This window comes from Netta rufina (assembly GCF_964035555.1).
Source record: "Netta rufina genome assembly, chromosome: Z".
NCBI classification, from domain to species: domain Eukaryota; kingdom Metazoa; phylum Chordata; class Aves; order Anseriformes; family Anatidae; genus Netta; species Netta rufina.
Window position 1 is genome coordinate 19,581,485 of NC_140126.1, and position 24,497 is coordinate 19,605,981.

Sequence of the window (24,497 nt, forward strand, 5' to 3'; positions counted from 1 at the left end):
TTGGCATTCCATGGGGGAATACTGAGACAAGTAGTTGCGTGATTTTTTTTTAAAGGAATAACACTTCTATATGTATGCAATTTCTCTTTTCTTCATGAAAAGATATCCACGAGAGAAATCAGACTGTGGTTATATGTGCTGTGCTTTCAGAAATAAATTTTTATGCTACGGTATAATTGTGGTTTGGAGAGTCAGAGGGCTCAGTATCTTGGTGGAACTGTTAAAAGTGATTGGTTTGGTGACTCATCTATGCATTTTGCTGAAATGAGGAACACAGTGTTTGATGCAAACGGGAAAATCATAAAAGTCGGTAGTAACCAGTGTTCTTCTATATATTGTCACTGGAGGGAAGGCTGACTACTTACAGTAGTTATTTCTTTAAGAAGTGTTTGCTTCTGCAACGATTATTTTTCCTCTGATATTCTCGCGACTGATTTGTTACCTTCTAAACGTGCTGAATGGCTAAGGCAGGAGTGAGCTGGTGCAAGTAGGATTTTGTCCAGCAGGTGGCATAAAAAAAGCCTGTGTGTACCTACCTGTGCCGTCCACGGACCGCACATCCCTTCCTCATGGCTACTTTAGCGTGCATAACTGAGGCTGTTGTTAAGGTATATATGCTTTAGTATGAAGAAGCATTTAATTTCCAAGAACCTTACAATGCAATTGGAAACCCAGTAGTATTTTTTTTAAATCCATTACAATCAGCTTTATGCGTGACAGATTTTTACACAACCCTACACTGACCTGTAGCTTGCGAGGTCAGTAGATTCATCAGCTCTAGAAAAAGAGAATCAGAGCTTTGTTAACTAAGGAGTCTTGAATTTCTCTCTGTTCACCCGTGTGTTCTGAGTAAAGCACAGTGGCTCAGGAGAACAGTAAAATCTCTCATTGCATTGCTAGACCAGGTAGCTGGGTTGCTCTCTTGGGTACACAGCAACCTGGCTTGTCTGATCATTTCTGTGCCACGTAACAGCCCTGGTCTGTGATGGTGAAGGGGAATGCAGGCTGAACAGACCCTACCGATCCAGACAGCATGCCTCGACTGAAAATCTCCTTCTGAAATCCAAAAGTTGTGTTAAAGGAGCAGTGTGCTATGTTGTGTGTGGGGTAGGATTATGTTACTAAATGGAAGTATAGCTAAATAATAAGTGATTTCAGTTTTGTTGTCAGGCCAGCAGTTTTGTAGCTGGGGATGCATAGGAAGCCGTGCCTTGAAAAAACCTGATGGATGCAGTATCTCTGTTTTCTTTCCTGAGGAATACCAGTTATTATGCCAAGCCCTGAAGGGAAGTTGTTGGTTTCGTGTGGAGCATTTATTGTGTTATTTCTATAAGCCTTTTACAGGGATTTAAGGCAAATGTACAGAGGTGTTCAAATGTCATGACGTTGTAAGGAAAGGAGAACTGGAGGCAAGTCACCACTGTTTAATGTGCTACTGTACTTACAGACAATTTTCATAGCTTAAGATAGAAAATAAAAACTGTTTCTGGCTGATTAGTTCTAAAATGAATTTGTGGCTTTTAATTAATATATTGAGTGTATTATCAACAGTTTTGATATTGAAAAAGGTGTTCCAGTGAATTATACAGTAGATTATTGAAATGCTTCTGGGCTTTCTGGTTGATACATTTGATGCTGGTGAAACATTTTGATTTAAGAGTGAAAGGTCACATTGTATACAGTGATTTCTAAAGGATTAAATCTAGTGATCCAAAATGAACCTGAGAAAATTGGACTAATTTAAGTACCCAAAACTTCTTCAATACATTGAATGCATTACTATGTAAAATGTATTCTTTGCATTAAATTGAATATGTAATACCAATGCATGTGAGTAGCATACAGTTAATTTATGAAGAGATGTTTAGCTCTGTTTCTTATGACAAAAAGTGAGAAACTAATATTGTCACAGTCTGACATCAAGAATCCAAGAATTAGATAAAACATGGGACAAAACGTGAAACTTTTTTTTCTTTAATTTGTGCTTTGTTCTGGTATTGTATACAAGGATTTAGAGCAGTAAAGGATGTTAGGATGTCTAGACTTCTATATGAATTATTACACCTTAATAGTAGTAAGTGACATTATGAATACTACTTGTTTTGGTTAAAATTAATTTGTTTCTCTAGAATGCAATGTTTGTTAATTATTGAAGAATTATCAGAATATCATTATAATAATTTTAAACAAGGTACCTTTAGTACCCCACACTCTAAAAAGGGAGGATTACTTTCCATGTTCCCTGAAGTAAGAGGTATGTTCATATGATATCATTGCATAGGTTCTGTGGTAAATGAGATCTTGGAAAAGAAATCATGGAAACCAAGTGGGTGGATTTTTATTACCTTGTGGAGATAGGACAGCTTTATCCCAAACTATTTTCCTTACCGATCAAATATTTTAGTTAAAATATGCTTTCCTGTTAACAGCAAAATGAACAAGCCTTTTTATAGCTGTGTAAGAGGGAATTCTTGCTCTTCGTGGTGTAGGGCTGCAGTGTGGTCAGCTGGCCTGTGCTCACAGGTGAGAAGGGCACGTCCTTCTGAAGGTGGATTCTGGCTGCCCTTCTCAGTGACAGCTTAAGTGTGGGTCCATCAATTTTGGCAGCCAATTTTGATGAAATATCTCATTTCCAATGCTGTAGCCAATTTCAGCAGCACTTTACAGAGCAACAGAGACTTCCAGAAGTTGGAGGAACAAGGGGCAGATGGATAAAGTGTTCTCATAGGCTTCTTTTCCTCAGAAAACATTGCTGAAAGTCCAAAGCATTGCATTCAAGAAAGCTCTTTGGAAATGTAACAGTAAGTAGCAATGCTGTAAATTTCTGATTTATGTGAAGTAGCTAGGTATTGATCCGTGTGAAATTCTTCAAAGATTATCTTCATTTTGATTGACTTCCTCAACAAATTTAATCCTGATACAAGAAATAAGTGCCCATCTTCCAGCTCCCAGTATCACACATGGCTTTGGCTTTCATGCTTCTATAACTTCACTTGGTGAAGATCTGGTTTCCGTTATGATTTCTGATGAAATAGCTTTCTTCAGCAATGTTTTGAAATGACAATATTGAAGGTTAGGTATAGATGCGATACATACAAAAAGGCTGAAAAAGTGGGTGGTTTGTTTTTACTGTGTTCTCCCCCCAGTCCCTGGTTGGTTTTAAGTGTATTAGACAAATGTAATGTTTTTGAAGAGGCTGTCTTTTCCAGCTCTGAAATTCAGTGGAAAACATGGTGGGTAAATTCCTTCAAAAACTGAAAGCTCTTTTCAGAGTGCTACAGAAAAATGTGATTTCTGTTAAAGTTTTACATATACTCAGAGTAGCAGAGTTATTTTAGTGTGGGATTTAAGATTGCTCAATTTCCTTATGACCATTCAGAAAGATAACCTTGGTCTTCTTTGTGGAATTGTAATGTCATCGTCCTTTTACGGTATGTGCTTTAATATGTCCTTAAGAGTAGCTTCAAAATGCTTCAATACATAGTTTTTGTATGTTTGAAAACTTTGAGTCCTACAGATTATTTCTTCTTCAGAAGAAATAATCGAAGTAGGAGCTGCCTCAGGGTGATGGTCAAAGATGTTGCCAGAATTCGATTCACAATTCATTCATAGTGGATAGGAAACTATGCTGAAAGGCTTTAGAGAGTCAGCTCTGAAAGATTCTTAGAATTCCTGGGTTCTCAAGTATCTCTGGTTGCATGAGTGAAATAAACTCCTTAGTAACCAAGAACATGCATGTGACAACTGACAGCATACTTTTAAGATGATATTTCTGTTTATCTGAATCTCTTTTTAAGTTTACACCTGATGTCTGCAAGGTTTTGGAGATGAAACATTTTTGGAGAAAGAAACAATGTTTTCCTGGATGGGAAGCAGGATATAATGAGTAGTACTGAATGTGTTTCTTGGAGCTGCTGTCTGGACCATTCACTCCAGCACCCAATACCCCTGTAAAATAGAAAGCTTTTAGTTATTTTTATGTGCACTGAGGAAGATGAGCTTACTGGATTACTGAAGCTTGGATATCAGTACTCTCTGATACTTTTACATGAATCTTCTTCACTTTTGGTTAGACAAGAACACCATATTTTGAATAGTCTGTCATTGTTATGCACAGTATGAGCTATACTGAGAATCTGCTGAAAAACTGGGATGTTTGTGCTTCACTTTGAGATTAGACTAAAAGCCTTTGGCTAGAGAGACAAGCTTATTGAACTTGAAAGCTGTAGGTAGATTTGAACTTGATGCAGCCTGGGGATTCCAGTTTTAAAATAAAAGCCTTTTTGCCATATGCCAGTACTGTTCATACTCTAATCGATGTTTCACTTTTCCTTTTGTTGAATTCTGTAGCTAGCGTTGTAGAGTTTTTATTTGCAATTTTTTTTATCTTTTACATGCTCATGTTTTGTATGATTAGGTTAAGCTTGTTGCACTGGGAAACTTGAAATAGGGAGGTATATAAATGTATGTAAATAAATGTTTAAAAAGCATTTCTGGGTTACAAAAATCCTAGTTAAGCATTTTCATTCTAGATTCTAAAGTCTTCTTAAAAGGTAAATTACAATGGAAAACCTTCAAAGTTTGAAACGAGAATAATCTAATCATGCTGTGTTGCTGAGAAAAACAGTAATTGTTACTGTAAAAGGCAGTTGAGACTTCTGGGATAGTAAAGTAACTCTTAACACCCAGTAAAGATGCTTGGTTAATAGTTGCTGTTTAGCAAAAATAAACCAACAGAAATGTACGTGCTGGCAATTTTGTCAGTTTTTGTGGTATATGAAGGTGGTGGGATAGCAGTTACAGAGTACTAATCTTTCTCCTAATTTGGCTTCCTTTTCAGTTCAGTTTGTTTGGGGGAGGTGGGTGGGATGCTGAATAGAAAGTAAACCACACTTCTCTCCCACCTTTCTTCAGTGCTATATATCAGTAATATTTGTGTGCTTTTTTTTTTTAAATCTCCTATATCTTTTTTGTATTTGTTGTGTATTAGCCTGATCCAGCTTCATTCCCTGATGCAGTTCCTTGGGCAGGAGACTATAGAAACGGGAAACTGGTTCTTACAGGTTGATTTTGTGTGATTAGAATAATAGTAATTGTGTATTGATTTGCAATGATATGAAGAGTATTTATGGAAAAAATGTGGATGAAGATCCTCAACTCTGCTGCATAGGTTAGGTCTGATTTGATGCATGGGTTTTTGTATGTGTGCACATTGCAGGCACATTCGTGTGGCTGGCACAAAATCTGATAGAACACACTTAGTTATTTCTCTCCTCTCTAATGTCCTTAGATAAAGGTTGCATAGGAATTACTGTTAAATACTTACATGTTTTTTCCATTCCTGCACTTGTGAAATCAGGTATCTGTAGTGATAGTGTGTCCATATACCCGAACTTCTGAAAATATAGCACTTAGAGTATTTTAATTTTTCTACCAACAATCACTTCAATAGCTTATCAGTGCATAATAATACAATCAAGGCTTACTTTTTACGAATGCTGGGGAAAAACAGTTCCCATTCTTATGGGCTCCAAGTTATCGCAGTGCACAGCAATTATTGGATTGCTTGTTATCTGTTCTGAGCTTCAGATTTCTCACATTTGAGAGGAAAATAACTATTTAATAAATTCAGTGATAGTGATTTGATGTTGTACAGTATTTAAGGTATGAGAAACAGCCCTGGCAGAGACAGATTTGAAGGGCAGAGTACAAGTGAGTTGTTCCATGATGCATAATAAACACAATTTATCTTATGCTGCCACCATGTGTAGTATGAAAGTGGCAGCCACGCATAGGATACGTGTATCCATAAAACTAAAATCTCCAGTGTGAGACTGGAATTACATATTCATATATATTTTGACGTGCTCAGGTTTTATCTTTTAATTAAGTCATTGCAGTAATCATATTAATTTCTAAATTCAGAAAAGAATGTTGACTGACAGAACTAAGTGAAGCAACACAATTAAGGCAAAGCCTTAGCAGTTGAATGGGGAAATAAACTGTCTAAATTTGTATAATTTTCCAAAAAAAAAAAAAAAAAAAAAGTTGCTGCATTTCTTTTTGGCTTTAAATAAATGTGTACTTACTGATATGTACCTTAGCTAACTGAAATACTATTCATATATAATCGGGTCAAATGCTGCCTTTATAGGAAAGAAAGCTAAGGAAGCTTTCTGAAAATTTTGTGTTGGTTAAATTTCTTAAAATAATTCTACCTTCCCTGGAGAGGAGGGGGAGTGGAGAGGGGAACAGGTTCCTTCAATTTCTGTATACATGTGCTATGTTGTGGTGCATTTACAAGTGTGCTTTTCTGCAACAATTATGTGAAGGAGCCTGTGAAGCAGGTTGCTGTATTTTGTATGTATGCAAGGGCAGACAGTATTGTTTACATGTTCTAAAGAACATATTTTTTTTCATTGTTCTAAAGCACAACTTTTAATACCAGAATGTTCTCTATCATAATTTTGATAGTGCCTATTACTGAAATAATGAGCTGAAAAATAATGAAAACCTCCTGACAAAAATAGCAAGCTGTATGCCATTTCAAAAGTGAAGATACACCTTTGGTAATATCTAATAAGGTTCATAAAATGTGAGAAAACTCAGTGGACATTCACCTTGTGTTAGACACAAAGCTGTGCCTTTCAGTACCTTCTAATATGGCATTATATGTTGCAGCACAAGCTTTGGAGAATGTTATTTTCAGAATTGACAACAAATACATTTTCAGCGAAAGGTAGTTTTTGTACTTTTCTATGTGAGATTAATTTCATCTTCCACTGGAAGGCAGTCTTTGTTTCATTTTCCTGCCTTTCAGTGTTATCTGTATAGCTACAACAATTATCTTTAGCTTCTTGCAAAACAAAGTAGTTTTTATACACTATTTGTGTGTATTTAGGAAGCTTCTTCATGTAGGAGACTTTGTGGTTTTGTCTGTTCACAATTCTTTCTGTAAATTATCCGTGTGCACAACTGGATACTTCTGTGATACTTAAGGTGATTTTTTTTTTTTTAGGTTAGGACCATTTGCATCTGTTGCCTGTCACTGATATGTTAGTTGGCTAGTATGGCTTTATTGTGCTGTTGTTGTTCAAGCAATACGTTTGTAGACCTTTTCATGCCTTGCAGACCTCTCAGATAGGTAGGAGAGTGCTTTTAATTTGTATATGTACATTAGACAGTTTATGTGGTTAGATATGCTAAAATCCCTGGGGGAAAAAAAAAAAAGGAACTTCCACACTTTCATATTCTTAGCTTCTGAGGGAACTAACTGATTAATTGTGTGCTGAGAGTTTTTCCTGTATTCCAGTGACTGAAATAAAACTTGTGTAAACACATGTTTAGGACTGTGTAAATAAATGCAAACAGCCTTGCAGCTGAAGCCTGCAGTGTGCCACAAGGGACAAACAGTATATTTTTATTTTTTTTTGCCTCTCACCCTTGAAAGCTGACAATCTGGCTATTGCATCAAATTATTTTGTGCCACCTCATTGGAAATGTAACAGTGTTTAAATTGTGTTTCACTTGCCTGCGCTTCCTTTGGAAACAGAAACGGGGAAATGTTGTGTTGTGAGGGCATGTGGATATGAATGACTGGGAGAAAATTTCTGTTAACAGAGGAGAAAGAAAAGATGATGTATTTGGAAGTGGAAATGGGAAAGAAAATAGCATTAGGAAGAAGTGAAAGGAGATACCTGTATTACTTATTGTAACCCCAGTTTCTTTTTCTTCCACAGAGGAAGTGAGGGATCCTAGCCACTTTACAGTTCGAATCTCCAAGGTGAAAAGTTTTTCACGAGGTTCAACATGATATTTAAAGAGAGGTTATAGTTCAAAAAATAATAAATGAATTCAGGAGAGTTGAGTATCCTTTGTTACAAAGAAGGTGAGACTTGATGGTCATGCTACTCTCTCTTCTGGCCTACAAATCTTTGTGTAGTATTGTTTGTTTTTCGTTGCCTTGTCTCCCTCTTGTGGAACTGGAGTTTTGGTCAGTGTGAGCTTTTCCCTGCTTTATCGCCTCAAGTACAGCTCTTATCTTGCAACTGAAATCAGTAATGGTTAAGTTTGAGCCATTGACCTGATGTTACAGCTACATGTTGAGCTGGAGACATGGAGAGACAGGGAAGGAGAAACACTTGCAGTTGATGTGACCAACTGATAAAAATTGACTTTTTTTCTTAACATAGTTGGAGATCTCAGAGAAATGCAGCTCAGTGAGAATGCTCAAATTGTCTTGGTGCTTAAAAGTGTAAAATAATAATGCATTTCAATCGTATGAAGAGAAATTGAGAAGGGCAAATCAAATGTTATTTTTTTTTTTTTCCTCAGTTTTTCATACAAGGTGTATACTTAGTATGTTATCCTTTCAGTGATCCTTCATTTTTGTTCCAAATGTTTTTGCCCCTAGCAGGTTTTACTACTGTGAAATGCACATGGACTGCTTCTCAAAGTGATGCAATCTGACAGGAAATCAATATATTTTTTTCATACTAGATTTGAGGATGCGATTGTCATAATCCTCATCTTAAACTGTTAATAGGTGAATACTAACCTTGATTTTTATCTCTATTTATATCCCTTAGTAAGAAATGTACTTTTCACTTTGTCCCTGCTCTCTAGAAGGGGTTTGATGTGGAAAGGGAATACGTGTGTGTTAGAATTGGTTATCTGCAGGTGCACCTGTGGACGGATATTCCTGCAGATGGATTCTGCTGTTGCGTGGTGGTGTCGTCTTCCACAGAATTAGACTTCTGACTGAAAAATTCTTTAAAATTATCTAATTGGGATGCTAGTTTAGGTAAAGTAACCCCTCATTTTTTTGAAGCAGTAAGTGCAATTACAGAAATAAAGGCTGGAACGGAATCGTTGCCATTTGCTGAGTGTTTGCAGTGTGGATACTGAAGAAGTCATCTGTGTTCAGCTTCAGTTTTACAGTTTCTGGCAGTCTGACTTAACTTTTTGTGCCTTTGGTTTTGTGAGGAGAGGATCACGCCCTGCCTTTGAGTTTGATGGTGTGTAGGCTCCTTAATTTTGTTTTTAAGTGAGACCAGGTGAGGATTCCCAGCTGGAAAACGTGCGGGCATGTTTATGGGGACGCCTCTCCGGGTGTTCAGTGCTGGACAAGACCTCCTCTTGTGAATCTGTGTGCAGTGACTGATGACTTTATAACATAACCCGCAACGAACGACTCCCGCTGAGGTACCGGGATCTTAAATTTGGGGTTTTGGGGGATGTGTCCCTAACGACACCGCCCGGCGGGCTGTGACCCCCTGAGGAAAAAAAAAACAAAAACCACACAACTAACGGTTTGCTTAGCCCGGCTGTGGGGCGGGCGGGCAGGCAGGGCGGCGGCGGGTTTGATTAATGTAATTGGATCGTTTAATTGTGGTTGTGTTGTGTGGTACTGTGGCGGCCGCCGCTGGCCGGGGCCGGTGGCGGGGCCGGGCCCGCCCGAAGTTGCCGGGCTGCACACCTCGGCGGGGCCACGTGACCGGGCGCGGCCAATGGGCGCCGCCGTGATGTCAGCGGCCGGGCGCTGCGGGGATGCGGAGCGGCGCGGGGGGCTCGGGGCAGTCCGGCGCGGCCGGGCGGCGGAGCGGCGCCATGGACGAGCCGGGCCTCCTGCGGCGACGGGGGCTGCAGGTACGGGCGGCGGCGGCGGGGCGGAGGCGGCGGCGGGGCCGGCCCGGGCCGTAACTTGCCCGCACCTGCCGCGGCGGGGCGGGGTGGGGCTCGGCGCACACCTGTGGGCGCGCGGCGGAGCGGGGCTGCCAGCCGTTACGGCCGTTACGGCCGTTGGGGCGCTCCGTGAGGGGAAGGGCTGGGGCCGGGGGGGGGAGTTGAGGCGGTGACGGGACGGGACGGAGGACGGGGGGGGTGACGACAGGAGATTTTATTTTATTTACTTATATATTTTGTTTTCCCGCTGATTTCGGATTGCCGGCCCTTCTGTGTCAGAGTTGGTTAGAAAATAATTTAAAAAATAATAATAATAAAAAATAAAATAAAATAAATACCGGGACATAACGGTTCGCCGCCCGCCGTCGCCCTCCTCGAGTGACTTTTTATTTATTTATCTATTTATTTTTTTTTTTTATTATTTATTTTTTCCCGTCGAGTCGGAGAAGCGGAGCGGAGCGGCGGGGGCGGGCAGCCCGCAGCGGTGCGGTGCCGTGCGGTGCCGTGCCGTGCCCCCAGCCCCTCGCCCATTGTTTTGGCGAGAGCCCCTCGGCGCGAGTCACTCCGGGCGATGAATGTACTTCCTCTCTTTTGTTTCCCTCCGCATCCGCAGCGTTTCAATGGGAGAAGGAGGGGGGGGGGGTAAGGGGAAGGCTCCCTGCCTTTGGGATCGCCGTTCCCAAGCTGTGCGGAGCGGCGCAGGGCGCCCGGGGCGCGCTGAGCTGGCGAAGTTGGGCGCTCCTCGGAAACCAGCCCGTGCTGAGCCGTGCCTCCAGCTCCACGCCGGTCAGAGCTGCCGGAGGGGTGCTGAAGGGAAATCCGCCGTGTTAGCTAGCTTAGGCACATCTGTTGGGACTCGGGGGCCTCTCCGTGCTACGAGAATCTGTCAGCTTTAACTTCTCGTGTGACGGCGTTTGTCCATGGAGAGTGAATAACTTTCTTCATAAAAGCAGTTTCTGAGACTTCACTCCTTCAGATCCTAAATCCTTTCTCTTAGCTGACTGTGCAGTGGAGAGGGGACTCTCAGCTGCAGGTTGGGACTCTCTATGACAGCTTTTGAAAAGACTTGAAAGTTTTGAGAGGTAGATCTTACAGTGATACCGGATTTCCTTCTCCTAAACCTTGTGTAATCCATTGAGTAGTGTAAACCGGATTTCTGCCTTTTGACAAGAATTGAACAGCAGTCTGTACTGCTTAAGGGGTAACATAAAAACCTTGTTGTGAAAGCCTATTGTTGAGTTCTGCAAGCACTGCTGTTGAGTTGATTTTTTTTTTTTTTTTCCTCATCTGTAACTTTAATCGAGTAATTTTGAGTGAATACCATAAATATTTAACAGAATGCTTTGCTTACTCCTGCACGTGCTTAGCTAGCTCTTTAATTAATAGTACTTAAAGCTATATCATGAATAATCTGAGTGCAAGAAAGACCCCATTCATACATGCAGTGTGTGCAGTAATAATTTTTAAAGATGTGTACCTCATTTTTGTCATTAGTCTTGTTCTAGGGTAGAAAAAAATAACCGGTTGTCAAAAGTGTCCAAGTTGACATGCTGTCATCTAGAAAAAGATGGCAAGGAAGAGATCCTATTTACACTCAAATTTCATCTACTAGTCCTTTCACTGAATCTGTTTTCCTGTTGTCCTCTCACTCTTCTTCTGTACCTCTTTTTTTTTTTTTTCCACCTTTATCTGTTCATTCAGTTAGCCTAGAGACCAGTATGATGAATTTCCAAGCTGGAAAGCAGATCATATGACACGACACAGAATGTAGTCCCAGTTTAATTCTTCTTAGTAAATACTGATTAGATGAAGTCCCTGAGTTGGATTCTTAACTGACATTTGCCCTTCTTTATAATACAAGCCAAAGTAATGAATTTTGTTACTATTTGTTACTTAGTGGTAGTAGTAGTGTGTTCTTACTGTTTAAAAGAAAAAAACAATTGGATCTTCTGCCAGTATATTGTTCTGTGGAAGTATCCCCTGTGTCTTTTGCCACTTCTTTTTAACATGTTACTGGTATTTTCCTTTAAAGCTGTCAAGAATATTCAGAACAGGATTAAAAAAAAGGTTTCTGGATTAAGACTGTCCAGAAGTAGTTGTGGTCAGCTAACTTTACTTCATGTGACTGTCACTTCTAAAGGTTAGAAACAGAACTTCTAAAGCAGATAAATCTGCCGAAAAGCTGTGTGCTTGCTTAGTTGAAGGTACATGTAAATTCTGAGTTCTGCAAAGTGTGAGTTTTTCTAATATAATCCAGCCATATAGTAAGAAACAGTAGATACTTAAAAGCTGAATTTGTGCAATTGCCATTTTTTCTGTTTGTGCACAGTTTGCTTCAAAGCTTGGTTTACAGGACACACAAACCATTTCCTTTTAGATGGGAACCTGATGTAGTTGTGTTTGATGCCATGTACCATCATGCTGTGTTTAAAAAAAGCCAGGAAGCAGCTTGAATTGAGTCTCAAAATGTAAGCTGTAAGTAGATGTGTAGACCTTGGTAATCTTTCTGTTTGTTTGTTTGTTTTTTGTTTTGTTTTGTTGATATATAAGGTTTTCATGGAGTTTAGGCTTCTAATAGAGAAACTGAGCCCTTCATTTGTTACATCCTGAGTACGTATAGCAATTTCATTTTACTAGAACATCTTTCTTTTATGTCTAGTTATTTGTTTTGGTTATGTTCATAGAAAAACAAAATCTTCTGAATGTAGAGATCTGTACTATGTATTCCTTTACAGTGAGCAGATTCTAGGTAATGGCTTCTTAAGCTTTAACTACAGGAGAAAAAAAAAACACACAACAACTTTATTTGAAAGAAAAGACAGGAGAAAATTGATCTTCAACTTCTGAAATGCTAAATATAATTTTGTATGGATGGAAATAAGCATCTCATTAAAAAAAAAAAAAAAAAAGAAAAAAGAAAAAAGGCAGCTATCTACTTGCATATTCTGCATCACAGATCTTGATTATGTCCTGCTATGAGCTTATTTCTGCTTTCTTCTGTGAGTTTGTCTGGTAGGCATTGATCTGAAGCGGAATGTTTCAGATGGCCTTAAACAACAGCTCCAAGCCCCTGTGATGGTGGCTACAGGTAACATGCAGTTCATTTCTTTGGTGAGAGGGATGTGGGAGTGTGGGAGAAATCTTACAGTCAGATGCAGCTTCAATCACGTTTGTAGTGCTGATGAAGGTTTCTCTTTTGTTGAACAGATGAGTTGGGTGCTTCAGGCCTTCCCTTTTTCTTTTGCTAATTTCAATTTTGCCTGTAAGTGGCTGGTAAGCAGTGTCTTATAAATCTTGAGGTAGTAACATGAGCTTTTTTTTTTTATTAGACTTTTAGAGAAATTGACCAACAGCAGACATATCAGCTATATGTGAAACCTCTCAAATGTCAAAGAAAATACTGTATTTATTTATTTTATTGTCTTCAGCTATTTTTTTTTCTGTAAACGCTGCAAAACTTTTGCAGGCTTCTTTCAATTTGGGATGGTTGTATTGCATAAAGTTTGCATAGTTAATATTGTATATGACATGGAAAAATTCCAATTGTAAATCTTCTAATACTCTACTTAATGCATTGATTTTTTTTTTTGGGTGGGTGAGTTGAAATAAATTTCATCCTTACATTTGGAGTCATTGCAGTACAGATGGAGACGGGCAGTGTAAATGAAAATGTGGTATAAATGCAGAGTTGCTATTTTTGTGGAACTGGTGAGTCAATTTATGTGAATTCCATGTTCTTTCTGGAAAGCATGGCAAGGAGCACAGTGACTGTGGCCTTGACTATTCCTTTCCTCCACCTCCAAAACAGGAAAATAGTTGTCTTTTATAGACACTTTGAAATATTGTGCGTAGTGCCTAGACCTTTGCAAGAAGTAAAACCTTAAAGTTTTTCTCCAGGTTCTTGCTTATCGGCTCTCCTAAAAATGCGTTCTGAGAAATCAAACAGAAAAGTAATGATTTCTTAAGAAAAATGACCTTCTCTGTGGCTCCTAAACAGATGTGAGTTTCTGGATTTAGGAGGCTTCATGAAAATAATTCTTTCTGACTGAAATATTGAAAGATGATGTGAAGAAGGGTCATCTGGTAAGCTGTGCTCTGGAAGAGAAGAAAGGAAATATCATTTAGACTGTAACTGTCTCTTGAATGCTGTTCATGATAGGGAATATGTTCTCGGAGCAGTCTGCTGAGGAAAAAATGGTGATAAAGGCTGAAGACTTTCTGCTCTTTCTCTTCAGTCTGCAACAGAAAATGAGTATAGATGAGGTTCTGGAAAGATTCTTCATATTTTTCACTGATTTTGAAGCAGGGTGTGCTTCATCCTGCTAGATGTGAGGAGTTGTGTAGTTGAGAATCAGATCTGATTCACCAACTCTGCTTCTTGGTGAGCATGTGCAAGAGTGGTGGAAGATTGAAAACAAACAACAACAAAACAAAAACAAACAAAGAGACCCACCACAACTTTTTAATTTGCATTTTCACATAGATTCAGATTAGTTGAGGGGAAGGCAGGATGGACATCTTCTGGTGTTCTGTGGGAATAGCTTTGTGCCTGCACTCTGCATTCATCCTCCACTTTTTGCTTCTATCCAGTCCTAACACTGCTTACTGAAGGGTTGCTACTCTGCAAAGTAGTGCTCAGAACAACCTAAATTGTGACACTTCTTCGTTTTATGTGGTGTTTGCATGAGCATCGCTGTAATCACAGGTGTATAATGTAATCTTTTTTGGTATATTGGTAAATTATTATTTTTCCACTGATAGAGCCATCTTTAGTTTCAAGTTATTGCAGGGAGCTTTACAGAAAGCAGGGTATCTTAGGTCTATTTTGGTGATGTGTTCAGGTTGGAGTACATATTTTATTTGCTTAATTAGTGGTAGGCGGTGGTAGTTGCTGTTAGAAAGCAAAGACCAACTTTCTGAGAGAGGGGACTCTGGTGTAAAGAATGCTTTTCCTCTCTTCGTTAGCTGACACTTTTGTGGGGTCCAAAAGAGTGTGCAATCTCCTAATCAGTTAATTTACCTCTATTTTCCAGGCATTCATGCATTGTTACATGTTTGTCAGGTCTTCTAAAAGGCCTTGTGTCAGACATATTTTGCTATTCTTTGAGCTGTGAAAGCTTCCCTGAAGGGGTTAACCTTTTCTACTGTCTTCTCTTAGTATTGTGGTCACTTTATTTCAGGGTTTGAAATAAATAAAGCTGCTTGCATTTGGAGCTAAAATAATTGGCATGGGGCCAGCTTGGTGTCTGTAGCCCATATCATGCTTCTCTCTAATGCCTTTTGATAATTGCAGTAACGTTTCTTGATAATGTCTACAGTATGTCGCAAAGCTGACTGACTGTTTTGTGTTAGGTTTGGAATGCAATGCATAAGCTTAATGTTGCTTCATGTAAAATACTTCAGTGAGCTATGAAGTGGAATCCGTAATGATTTGTACGGAGCTTGGTCGTGTTCTATGAGTTATAAAGGAAACCAGTTCAGGCGTCCTCTGTGCACTAGTTAGCCCCTGCTTCTGAGTCACAGCTTACCACCAAAATCTGTAGTGTTTGTTTGTTTTCCCAGCAACTTTAGTAATAACGGGGATCGTATCTGCATGAAGGATAGGAACTTATTAAAACAATTTTTTCCCAATTCTGTGGTTAGTTCTTAGTTTGACAGATAATTTTAACAAACTCTTTTACTCACTGTCACAGCTAATGAAATCAGTAATTTTCCATGTTGTCATTTTGAAGTTCTTTGTAAGATGCTTAATTTTAGTGTAGTTTCCCATTAAAATTTTGTCTGTGATGCCACTTTGTGTCATGTTTGATATGATTTCTCATATTTGTTTCTACTTGTTGATGTGCTGTGTTTACTTTAAGTGTTAAACTTTCCATTTAAGTTGTGGATTTTTATCAAAATTGCTCACAGACTTTGACATGCTGTTAATTCCTTTCCCCAATAGATTGAAGCAACTTTTTGCTTAAAGCAATGCCAGTTGCCCAGCTGAATGTTAAAATTACATAAAAACAGAAACGATTGTGAAGATCACAAAGCAGAAAACTCAAAACTGCAATTTGATAGTTGCTTTTAATTTTATTTTCTTGGCTTCACTTTGTCCACTTTAAAATAACATTGACTTCTTCCACCACTGTATCTTTACCTCCTATAAGACTAGTAAATCAGAACAACAGCCTTTCCTATCAACAGCTCGTGACCTTTTTAATGATGTTCAGTTCTTAGTTCTCAGCTTCTGCTCTTGTGCTCCTGTTGCTCCTTTGTTCCCCCACCTCTCCCTTTAAGTCTCCCTTGACTTTAGTTTTCAAATTTAGCACTCCATGGTGGAATGCAGCAACTGTGATTAGTTCTAGAAAGGATAACTGCACTCAGTGACTGCTCCTTTGAGAACAGGTGTGCTCTTCAGAGGGGCTAGGTACTGAGCTTCTACAGAACTAGTGTCTACAGAGCAAATTACATTTAGAGTAGGTTGTTCTTTTTGAAATTCCTTAGTTTTGTATATATAGCTGGCTTAGTTTTCATAGGGATATTAAATAACGCTTAGATGGTGTGTGGGTATCCTCCCCCCCCAAACTTCAAAACTCTATCAAAGCAAGGGAACAGGTGTGTTGAAAATTCTGAAAGAATTTTTAATAATTCCTGTCAGAAAGAGATCCAGTTTAGTAGCAGTGTACAAAAATTTAAGCCTTGTACATATGCTACAAAGGAAAAATATCAATCAAGTTCTGTAAAATGCTAAAGTAATCAAAACCATAATCTTACAAAAAGTAGTAAGTGGCCTTAGTTAAAAGATGGGGTAACCATTCCTGTTACCAGACAATGTATGTTTTCCTGGTCTTTATTTTCAGCTCTATGGAAACTAGTGAATACACAAGATACCTAGTTTATACAATGCACTACAGTCTAATATGTTGTTCTAGAGTTAAACGTCATGCTATAATTCTTTTCATAGTCTTTTAGCCCTTGAAAAGTAGAACTTATGTGTACATATTTTTTGTGTAGTTGAATAGTCTTGGCATTATGTACAGGTAAAGGATGCTATATCAGAAGTGTGTGTGTATATATAAAAAACAGAAACATGTCTGAAGATGCATTTCAACTATTGAAGTTTCTCCTGCTGTCCCACAGTGCAACTTTTTCTTCTGAGGTGAAAAATAAGGGATATATGGTAAAGAAAAAGGAAGTGTATACAGTATTTTTGCATTTACTGCTACTTTGAGATTTTTTTTTTTAATTTTATAGTTTTTTAATGTGTTTTCTCCTGCTTTAAATTATGCCAAAAGGAGGAGGATACCATTTGAGTTGTTCTAAAAAAGATAGTTTTTCACAAGTTCTGCAGGTACATTAGGGAATCTAGCAGTCAGAACTTATGTGCAGAAGAACCTGAAAATACTCCCTATTCTCTTATGTTTTCTAAATACAACACTCACAGGCACAGCTGAAAAATTTGGGTTATGAGTGGAAAATTGATTTTTGGAATCCATTGCCCCTTGTGAGCACAGTTTCCTAGTTTTAAATTACTTCTTTTTTTCTTTTTCTCTTTTTTTTTTCCTCAAGATTTTAGTAAATGTAGAGAACTGCAAGAAAGGAAGGAGTAATGTATATAAATGTATGTGTGTGTGTGTGTATGTGTATATATATATATATGAAAGATTAGGAACATCAAAATGCTTATGACTCGAAGTAAAACCTATATTTTGTGGTACTGTGATTCTTCATTAGTTCATGTGCTGTTTCCTGGTTTTGCTTCTTCAACCCACAGTGGTGTGTGTTTGTGTCTGTACATAAAAAAGATGATACTAGTTTGATGTAGATGCAGGGGTGATCACGTAACTTGTGTTGTTAGACTGTATGTCTTGACTGTTGAAGATGATGAATAGCTTCTGACACTTGGGCATGAAGTTGATTAGCATTTTCTTATTTCATCACTTTTTCCTTGAATAGTTGTTTTTGTCTGTAAAGTGCAATTTAGGATTTCCAGGGCAAAGCAGTCAAAACCTATAGTTTTCCTGGGGTTGGCAGCAGAGGAGATTGGAAATAAAGCCTGTGGAGTTAAAGCCTGTATGTTGTATTGCTAGGTAGGAGATGTTACTGACTTTGTATGCTTTGCCTTGTACCAATGGTAAGAAATGTAACTAACAAGGTTATTTACAGGATGGCTGCAAGAACCTCATTGTGTTTGTCCCTGTTCCTCTCAAGTTAGTAATCTCAGCCTTAGAGAGTGTGCCTGCTAAGCTGGTGAAAACTCCCAATTGTGTGTTGACTCATCTGTGTTGCATTTCTGAACTTACTTTCTCAAATAGCTCTTGTTCAACTTTCTTGTCTGTTCTCTTAGGACCCTGCATAGATCTTCATCTTTCACCACAGGTTTCTTTCTTGAGTCTTTGTATTTTGGTTTGTTTATGCCGCTTGCCTTTTGCACTGCCAGTAATGCCAACTTTGTTTTTCTGTTATTTGTCTTTTGGCTTTTGTTTATACACCTTCTTTGTAGGTTCTTACTGAGACTACAGATGAAAGCTTGTGTGTTTTTCAGCATCTATGATGAGATTGTGGAAGAAGTGATCTCGGTGTCTCTTTTTTATGAAGTACTTCTGGATTTTTAAATAAAATTGTGACAAAACAACCACCTACATTGTGCATGCATTTCATTTTCTCCTCTTCTGTTTCTATGTTTTTATTCGCGTGTTTAGGATCAATGTTGTTATAATGGTTTCTATAGCACCTTATGCCCCTTGCTTTATTTCAGCAGTAAGAGTGGAACATTCCAGTTAATTTTTTAGCACTACTGCAAACCACAGTAGTGTGTATTTTTTGATTGTCTGTTTCCCCCTAAAGACAACCTCAATTATTTCAGTATTGTTTCTCTCTGATGTTGAGTCTATCTGACAGATCAATACTAAGCTCTTCTGGTGCCAAATCTGGTGAAGCTGGCTAGGCTTATAGGTATGTGAAGCGCATGCTCTTGTCTTTAGGCTCTAACAACACGCAGGGAGAAATTTCAAGTGCTTCTACACTGTGTTTCTGCCAAAGGGCTATTCTAGAAAAAGATACTGTTTAAAACGCCTATTTTTTTCATGTGTGTTCTCTCTAGCGTCACTGAGGAAATGCAGTAATCAATGAGAATCCTGTCAGATATTCATTCTTTCCTTTTTCTCCTTCAAAATACCCCAATGTTCTTTGTTCAAAGAAATACTGTAATGATTATTTGTGTTCAACAGGATGTAGTCCAGGAGATGAGAGCAGTGCCATAACTAGCAGTGCTAATGGGAGAGCATCCGGCAGACTAATGGGTTAGACTGCCAAGCAGTTTGAACAAAACTGTTAGCTGTGTGTTTGTTACACAAATTAACTTCTTAATTGTTACACAATTAAACTTCTGTGGTCATGCTGCAAGAATGGGGTACAACAAGTTACCTCAGATGAGTTACTTTATTTGCCAGTAGTTTCTGTTGCTGGATGGATTAATTGATGCAGGATACAGTCCTAGCCTCTGATTTCAGTTCTCGTTGGGAGGTAGCTTTCAAAGGTGTGATATTTTTGTTTGTTTGTTTTACAGTTTGTAATGAAAGCTAGAATTGTAAAATACTTTTTTTATTGATTAGAATTCTGGCCTTGGCCATAAGGATTGCTCAGAATACTAGCATGAGGTTTTTGTCAAATAACTGATGGCACATTACTTCTCTTTTTCTAAATTCTGTGTTTTGATGGAATCTTTATTATGTGCTTGCTGTGCTGTGTGATGGCTTTCTTGAAAGAGTTTTTCTGATGAACATGTAGGGCTTGGCACAGAGCCTAAGTATTATATTGAAGATCTAAATTGAAGACGTTAGAGATCAGCAAGAAATGAACATCTTATTAGTTTAACAATAAAAAATAAAGAAAAATAATAATAAAAAACATTTCACACTTCCTGAATCAAAAACTAAAAGGGAAGAACTGTGATAGAATTTATAATGCGGTCTTGCCTCTGTAGTTGGCACACTGTATTGCCTATTGTCTGAAGACCTCAGTCTATTTTCAAATCACCTTTTTCTGTAATTCACAGTTCTTTGGTGAAGTTATAGAGACTAGGATGAGAGGAGATATTGGCATGAGAGGTAACAAAAATGCAGTGAGAGGCTTGCATACATTCTTGTGTTACACCGTATCATCAGAATGTGAAGTTCAAAGCTTCTGAACCTCTGCTAGAGTAGTTTGGCTCTGTCTAAATTAATCCCTTCAATTTTGTCATCAATCTGTCACACTACTGCACGTCACTTCAAGTAATTTGATTTTCAGCACTTTATGTCTTTTAAGTATTGGTGTGTTATCAGCGTCATTTCATTTAAAATTATTAGTTGCTATCATTTTTCTTTTTTAAAATTAAAAAAAATATTGTTTTCTTCCTTCTTGTTTCATATCAGTTTTTGAAGCAATCAGCTCTAAAATTGTATGCAGTTTCCCTTCTTCCTTGCATATTCTGGTCCTCTAGTGCTCTTTCTGAATATGTAGGACTAAGTTATCTTAATGCCTTGAAGTTATGGGAAAAAACGCTCTGAATGCCTGTAAAGGTAATATTCCTTTTCCCTTTTTCATAATAGTGAAAAATTGATTAACCGATCTGCAGCCACAACATTGAAAACTCAGAACGAATTAACCTTTTGCATCTCCCAAGATCTTTGTTTTACTCCTTCCTGGTGTCTTGTTATCATTGAAATATGGATAGAATTTCGTTTTCTTTGGTAGTTTGAAGCACAGGGAATTAAGTGATTTGTTCAAGACTGCAAGGCTACTAGTGACCTTGAATTTCCTGATTGTCTCAATATCAAGATCTCCTGACCTTAAAAACAGGCCATTTTGTTTAATACTAGCTATCACATAATACAGAGGTGTTAAAGTTATATCTTCCAATACAGTTCAAGAATTTGAAACAGCAAGGAGAAAGGTGGTATGTATTAAAGGGCATAAAAAGGCTATGTAATACCTGGAGAGACCCTACCTAACTACCAATCCTTTTTTGTCAAAAATGCATTGACAGAGGTAGTTTTGGCAGCGTTCAAAGATCTGTTCAATAGTAACCAATATAAGGAAAACTGTGTATGAAGAAATTTTACTGCTTGTGCAATATGTTGACTTTCTGCATTGACATAAAACTATCAGAACTATAACTAGATAATATTGCAGGTTGAATGTAATGGTACTTGCAACGATGCTTAAGTTTTTAGTAATGTTAGTAAAAGTTTAGACTGTGTGTATCTATCCTGCAATATTTACTGCTTCCTTTGCTACATCCTAGAATTTTCAAGCCATCAGAGGCCGAATTGACTTGAATTGATTATGGTGCCTTGCCTCCTTAGAGGCAATAGGGAAAAAATCAAGCTAAACAAATCATATCCTAAGACAAGATTTTTGCTTTTAGATTTCCTATTTGCCGTGTTCCTTTGCTCTTGTATTTTCTCTGTACTCACTATTTTGTTTACGCAGCTCTACTAAAAAGTAGAATAATGGCAGAATGAAAATTTCCTTTGGTGAAGGACTTTGTCTTTTAAAATTTGAGTTTGTAATATGTTGGAGCTTAAAAAGTTTATGAATATGTGGAACATTTCAAAATATGCAATGTTGCAGTTTGATATTTTCCCTTTTTTCATCCAGTCACTAAAACTGTTGTTTTGTAAAGTACTACTATCACAGAAGCATAGAATGGTTTGGGTTGGAAGAGACCTTTGAGATCACCCTGTTCCACCCCCCTGCCATGTGCAGGGACACCTCCCACCAGACCAGGCTGCCCAAAGCCCCATCCAGCCTGGCCTTGAGCACCTCCAGGGATGGGGCACCCACAGCTTTTCCGGGCAGCCTGTGTCAGTGCCCTCTGAAGAATTTCTTCCTAATATCTAATCTAAACCTACCCTCTTTTAGTTTAAAGCTATTCCCCCTTGTCCTATCACTCCACTCCCTGACCAAGAGTCCCTCCCCAGCTCTCCTGTAGGCACCTTTAGGCACAGGAAGGTCACTGTAAGGTCTCCCCAGAGCCTTCTATTCTCCAGACTGAACAGCCTGTCTTCGTAGGGGAGGTGTCCCAGCACTCTTATCTTTTGTGTTAGCACAGTCCCATGTTTCATTTAGAAAATGGTGAATGGCAAGTTTAGTGACTTTTTTGCAACCATTTCAAGATAAAATCTGTTAGAGTCAACTAACTTTAGAACCTATTTTATTTTGTTATCCAGTAAGACAGTACCAAAATCTATAAGGATAACTATTTCAGGACTTTTCTGGACGGTTATTTTTATCATTAGTTACTAATTAAATAGAGAAGGAGGGATGGTCTTGGTGGGTGCTCACTCATCCTAGGAAAATAAAACCAGCATTGCCTTATTATACCAAAAGGAAAGGGTTTCTCTTAAACTTGATTTTTAGGGGAAAAGTGTAAAATACTATGTTACTGCAGAGTATGCAGCCTAACTTTCTTTGTGAAATGATGTTAAGATTTTACATCTGTCTTTGATTTCTCTGTAAAGTCACTTTACAAAGAACACTGAGGCCACCTGCAGTATCAGTGTGCGCTTGAGTTGTGTAGCCACCATTTTGAAGCTGGAAGTGAAACCTCTGGTGCTGGATCCAGAAATGCCAGTCCTAGGGTGCTGTATGTGGGGCTGTTGTCAGCAGCAAGCCTGGAGCCCTGTGTGCTGTGCCAAAGAGTTGGTTTGTTGGATGTCCTCCTCAGTAGACTCTGTGCTTGGTTGGCGTGTCGCTAATGTCAGATGGGGCTTGCCTTTCTCTCCTAACTGGTTTGCCTTCCCTCGGTGGCTTTTGTGACCGTACACACACATCCCCTTCTGTTCTTCAGCTGACAGTTAGCTGACAGTCTTGGTATGCGTGTCAGGATAAAGTACAGCTTCACTATTAGCTGTGTTAGCTCAGCAATCTGGATAGAAACAGTATTGTGATTACCCTTCAGATGATGATTTCAGTGTAATAGACTAGAACTGATAATGTAACAGTGCTTTAGAAGACATGATGCAGGTAGTAAATGGTGGCTTCCATAATTTCAAAGTTTAGATGTTCTTGTGTTCTTACATTTACATCTGTGCACATAGTAAAGCTTTCCAGAATTTAAAATTCTGCCTGCTGTTGACAAGGAATGTTAACATTGCAGTGTAGTGGAGATGGATTTTCCAATTTACTGCTTTCTACATTTACCATCTTCATTAATACCCTTCTGAGTGTAGCTTTTTGAAGCTTTCTGTCATGTAAACTGTGGAAAAAAAAATCAAAATGTGTTTAAAGATATTGTTTTTTTTATAGTGGCTAGAATTTCCCTTCAATGTTTATTATTAATTAAACACACATTAACAGTACAGATGTCTTGCTGATTTAATGAAATTGCTGGTTAATTTAGCAGAAATTAATATGGTAATTATGTAGCAAAAGCTCTTACATGCTTGAAACAAACTTTAATTTTACAATTATACATTTGATTAAAAATGCTATGTATCTGACACAAGCTGTCCTGTTATATTTTTATAACACTGTAGTTCTTACTGATACATTTCAGCGTGATTTTTCTGAAAATGAAAGATATATTGTACTTAATTAAATTTATGTAAAGCCTCATTAAGCACTGATATTAACTACAGGCTTAGATCCATTTGTAAAAGCAGCGTAATTCTGAGTTCAGTTGATTACTGATCATCTGATCTTGCACCTGCTGTACTTGGTTTCTTTGTAGAAGGTGACTTAACATTTCACTTGGTTGTCTTGCATTGTTACTTAAAGGTATCAAGCCGTTGGGTGTGAATCCTGCATTCTGTGTATTGTGAAGTTACTAGGAAGCAGCTGAATGTACTGATCAAGAGCTGTGTTTTATGTATTTCACCATTGTGTGGTGGGTTGTGTTTTTTTTGTTTGTTTGTTTGCTTGTTTGGTTGGTTAGTTGGTTTGTTGCTGGTGTTTGCTTTAGAGAAGTGTGGATTGTAGAGAAAGACAGTGAAAGGATCGAGGCTGAGACTTCCAGAGTAATCTACTAGCTGTGGACATGGTGTGCTGTGGCTACTTGCATACGTGAAAATCTGCAAGAATAAGCTGCTTGTTTCACATCTCTCCCTTCCTGCCCAGCTCAGTGCGTCTATGAAGTTTTTTATATCTTAATATTTTTGCTTTGTGCATATATAGAAATTAAAATTGTTAATCACCTTGAACTGATCTGACCTTTACAGTTATGAGTCAGCAGTTCTCCTTTGATATGGGGAAGAAAAACACTGGTTGCAGTGAACTAATTTAGACAGCGTTTCCTAATCTCTTGTGAGGAGTGCCTTTAACATGCTTATGTGATGTAGGGAAGGGACTTGAGACTTGACCTGTGCTTTGAAATTCAGGCTTTAGGTGCAGACATACAGCAGTGTATTATGCTGACTGCAGATCAGCGCTATGGCCTTTGGCTGATCACAGCTGGTCAGGTAACTGAGTGGAACAACTGCATCTAGTATGAGTGGCTACAGGGCAAGAGGTAGATTGTGGTGCATAAAAGATATTGAAGGGTATGGTCTTAACAGTTGACAGTGGGTCTTGGCTGGGAGCCTTCGCTCTGCTATGGATTTTGCTAGATGTAAATGTAGAGGTGCTCAGGCTGGAGTGTAGGACACTGAAGGGTGTAGAATCTAGGGTGCAGTTGTGTCTTGGGGACATAGCATGGGGCTTGTCTTGGATAAAGCACACTTGAAGATCATGGTTCAGAGATGGTGCTCTTGAAGAATGGGGTTTAATACGACAATAACACAAAAACATTGAAATAGACCTGCCAACACTGTCCAGCCTGGTGTGGATGAAGTTGTTGCTGTGAA

The 24,497-nt window shown here is 38.5% G+C and overlaps 1 protein-coding gene across 1 annotated transcript in view; it reads left to right on the forward strand.

Moving 5' to 3' along the window:
* The first annotated feature begins 9,557 nt into the window (after positions 1-9,557).
* The window catches only part of MAST4 (microtubule associated serine/threonine kinase family member 4), a 214,589-nt gene continuing 199,649 nt past the window's right edge, over positions 9,558-24,497 (forward strand). Inside the window, exon 1 of the mRNA XM_084305338.1 lies at positions 9,558-9,648. Within this exon, the coding sequence (XP_084161464.1) occupies positions 9,610-9,648 (39 nt within the window). The 5' untranslated portion in view covers positions 9,558-9,609. The remainder of the gene's footprint in view (positions 9,649-24,497) is intronic.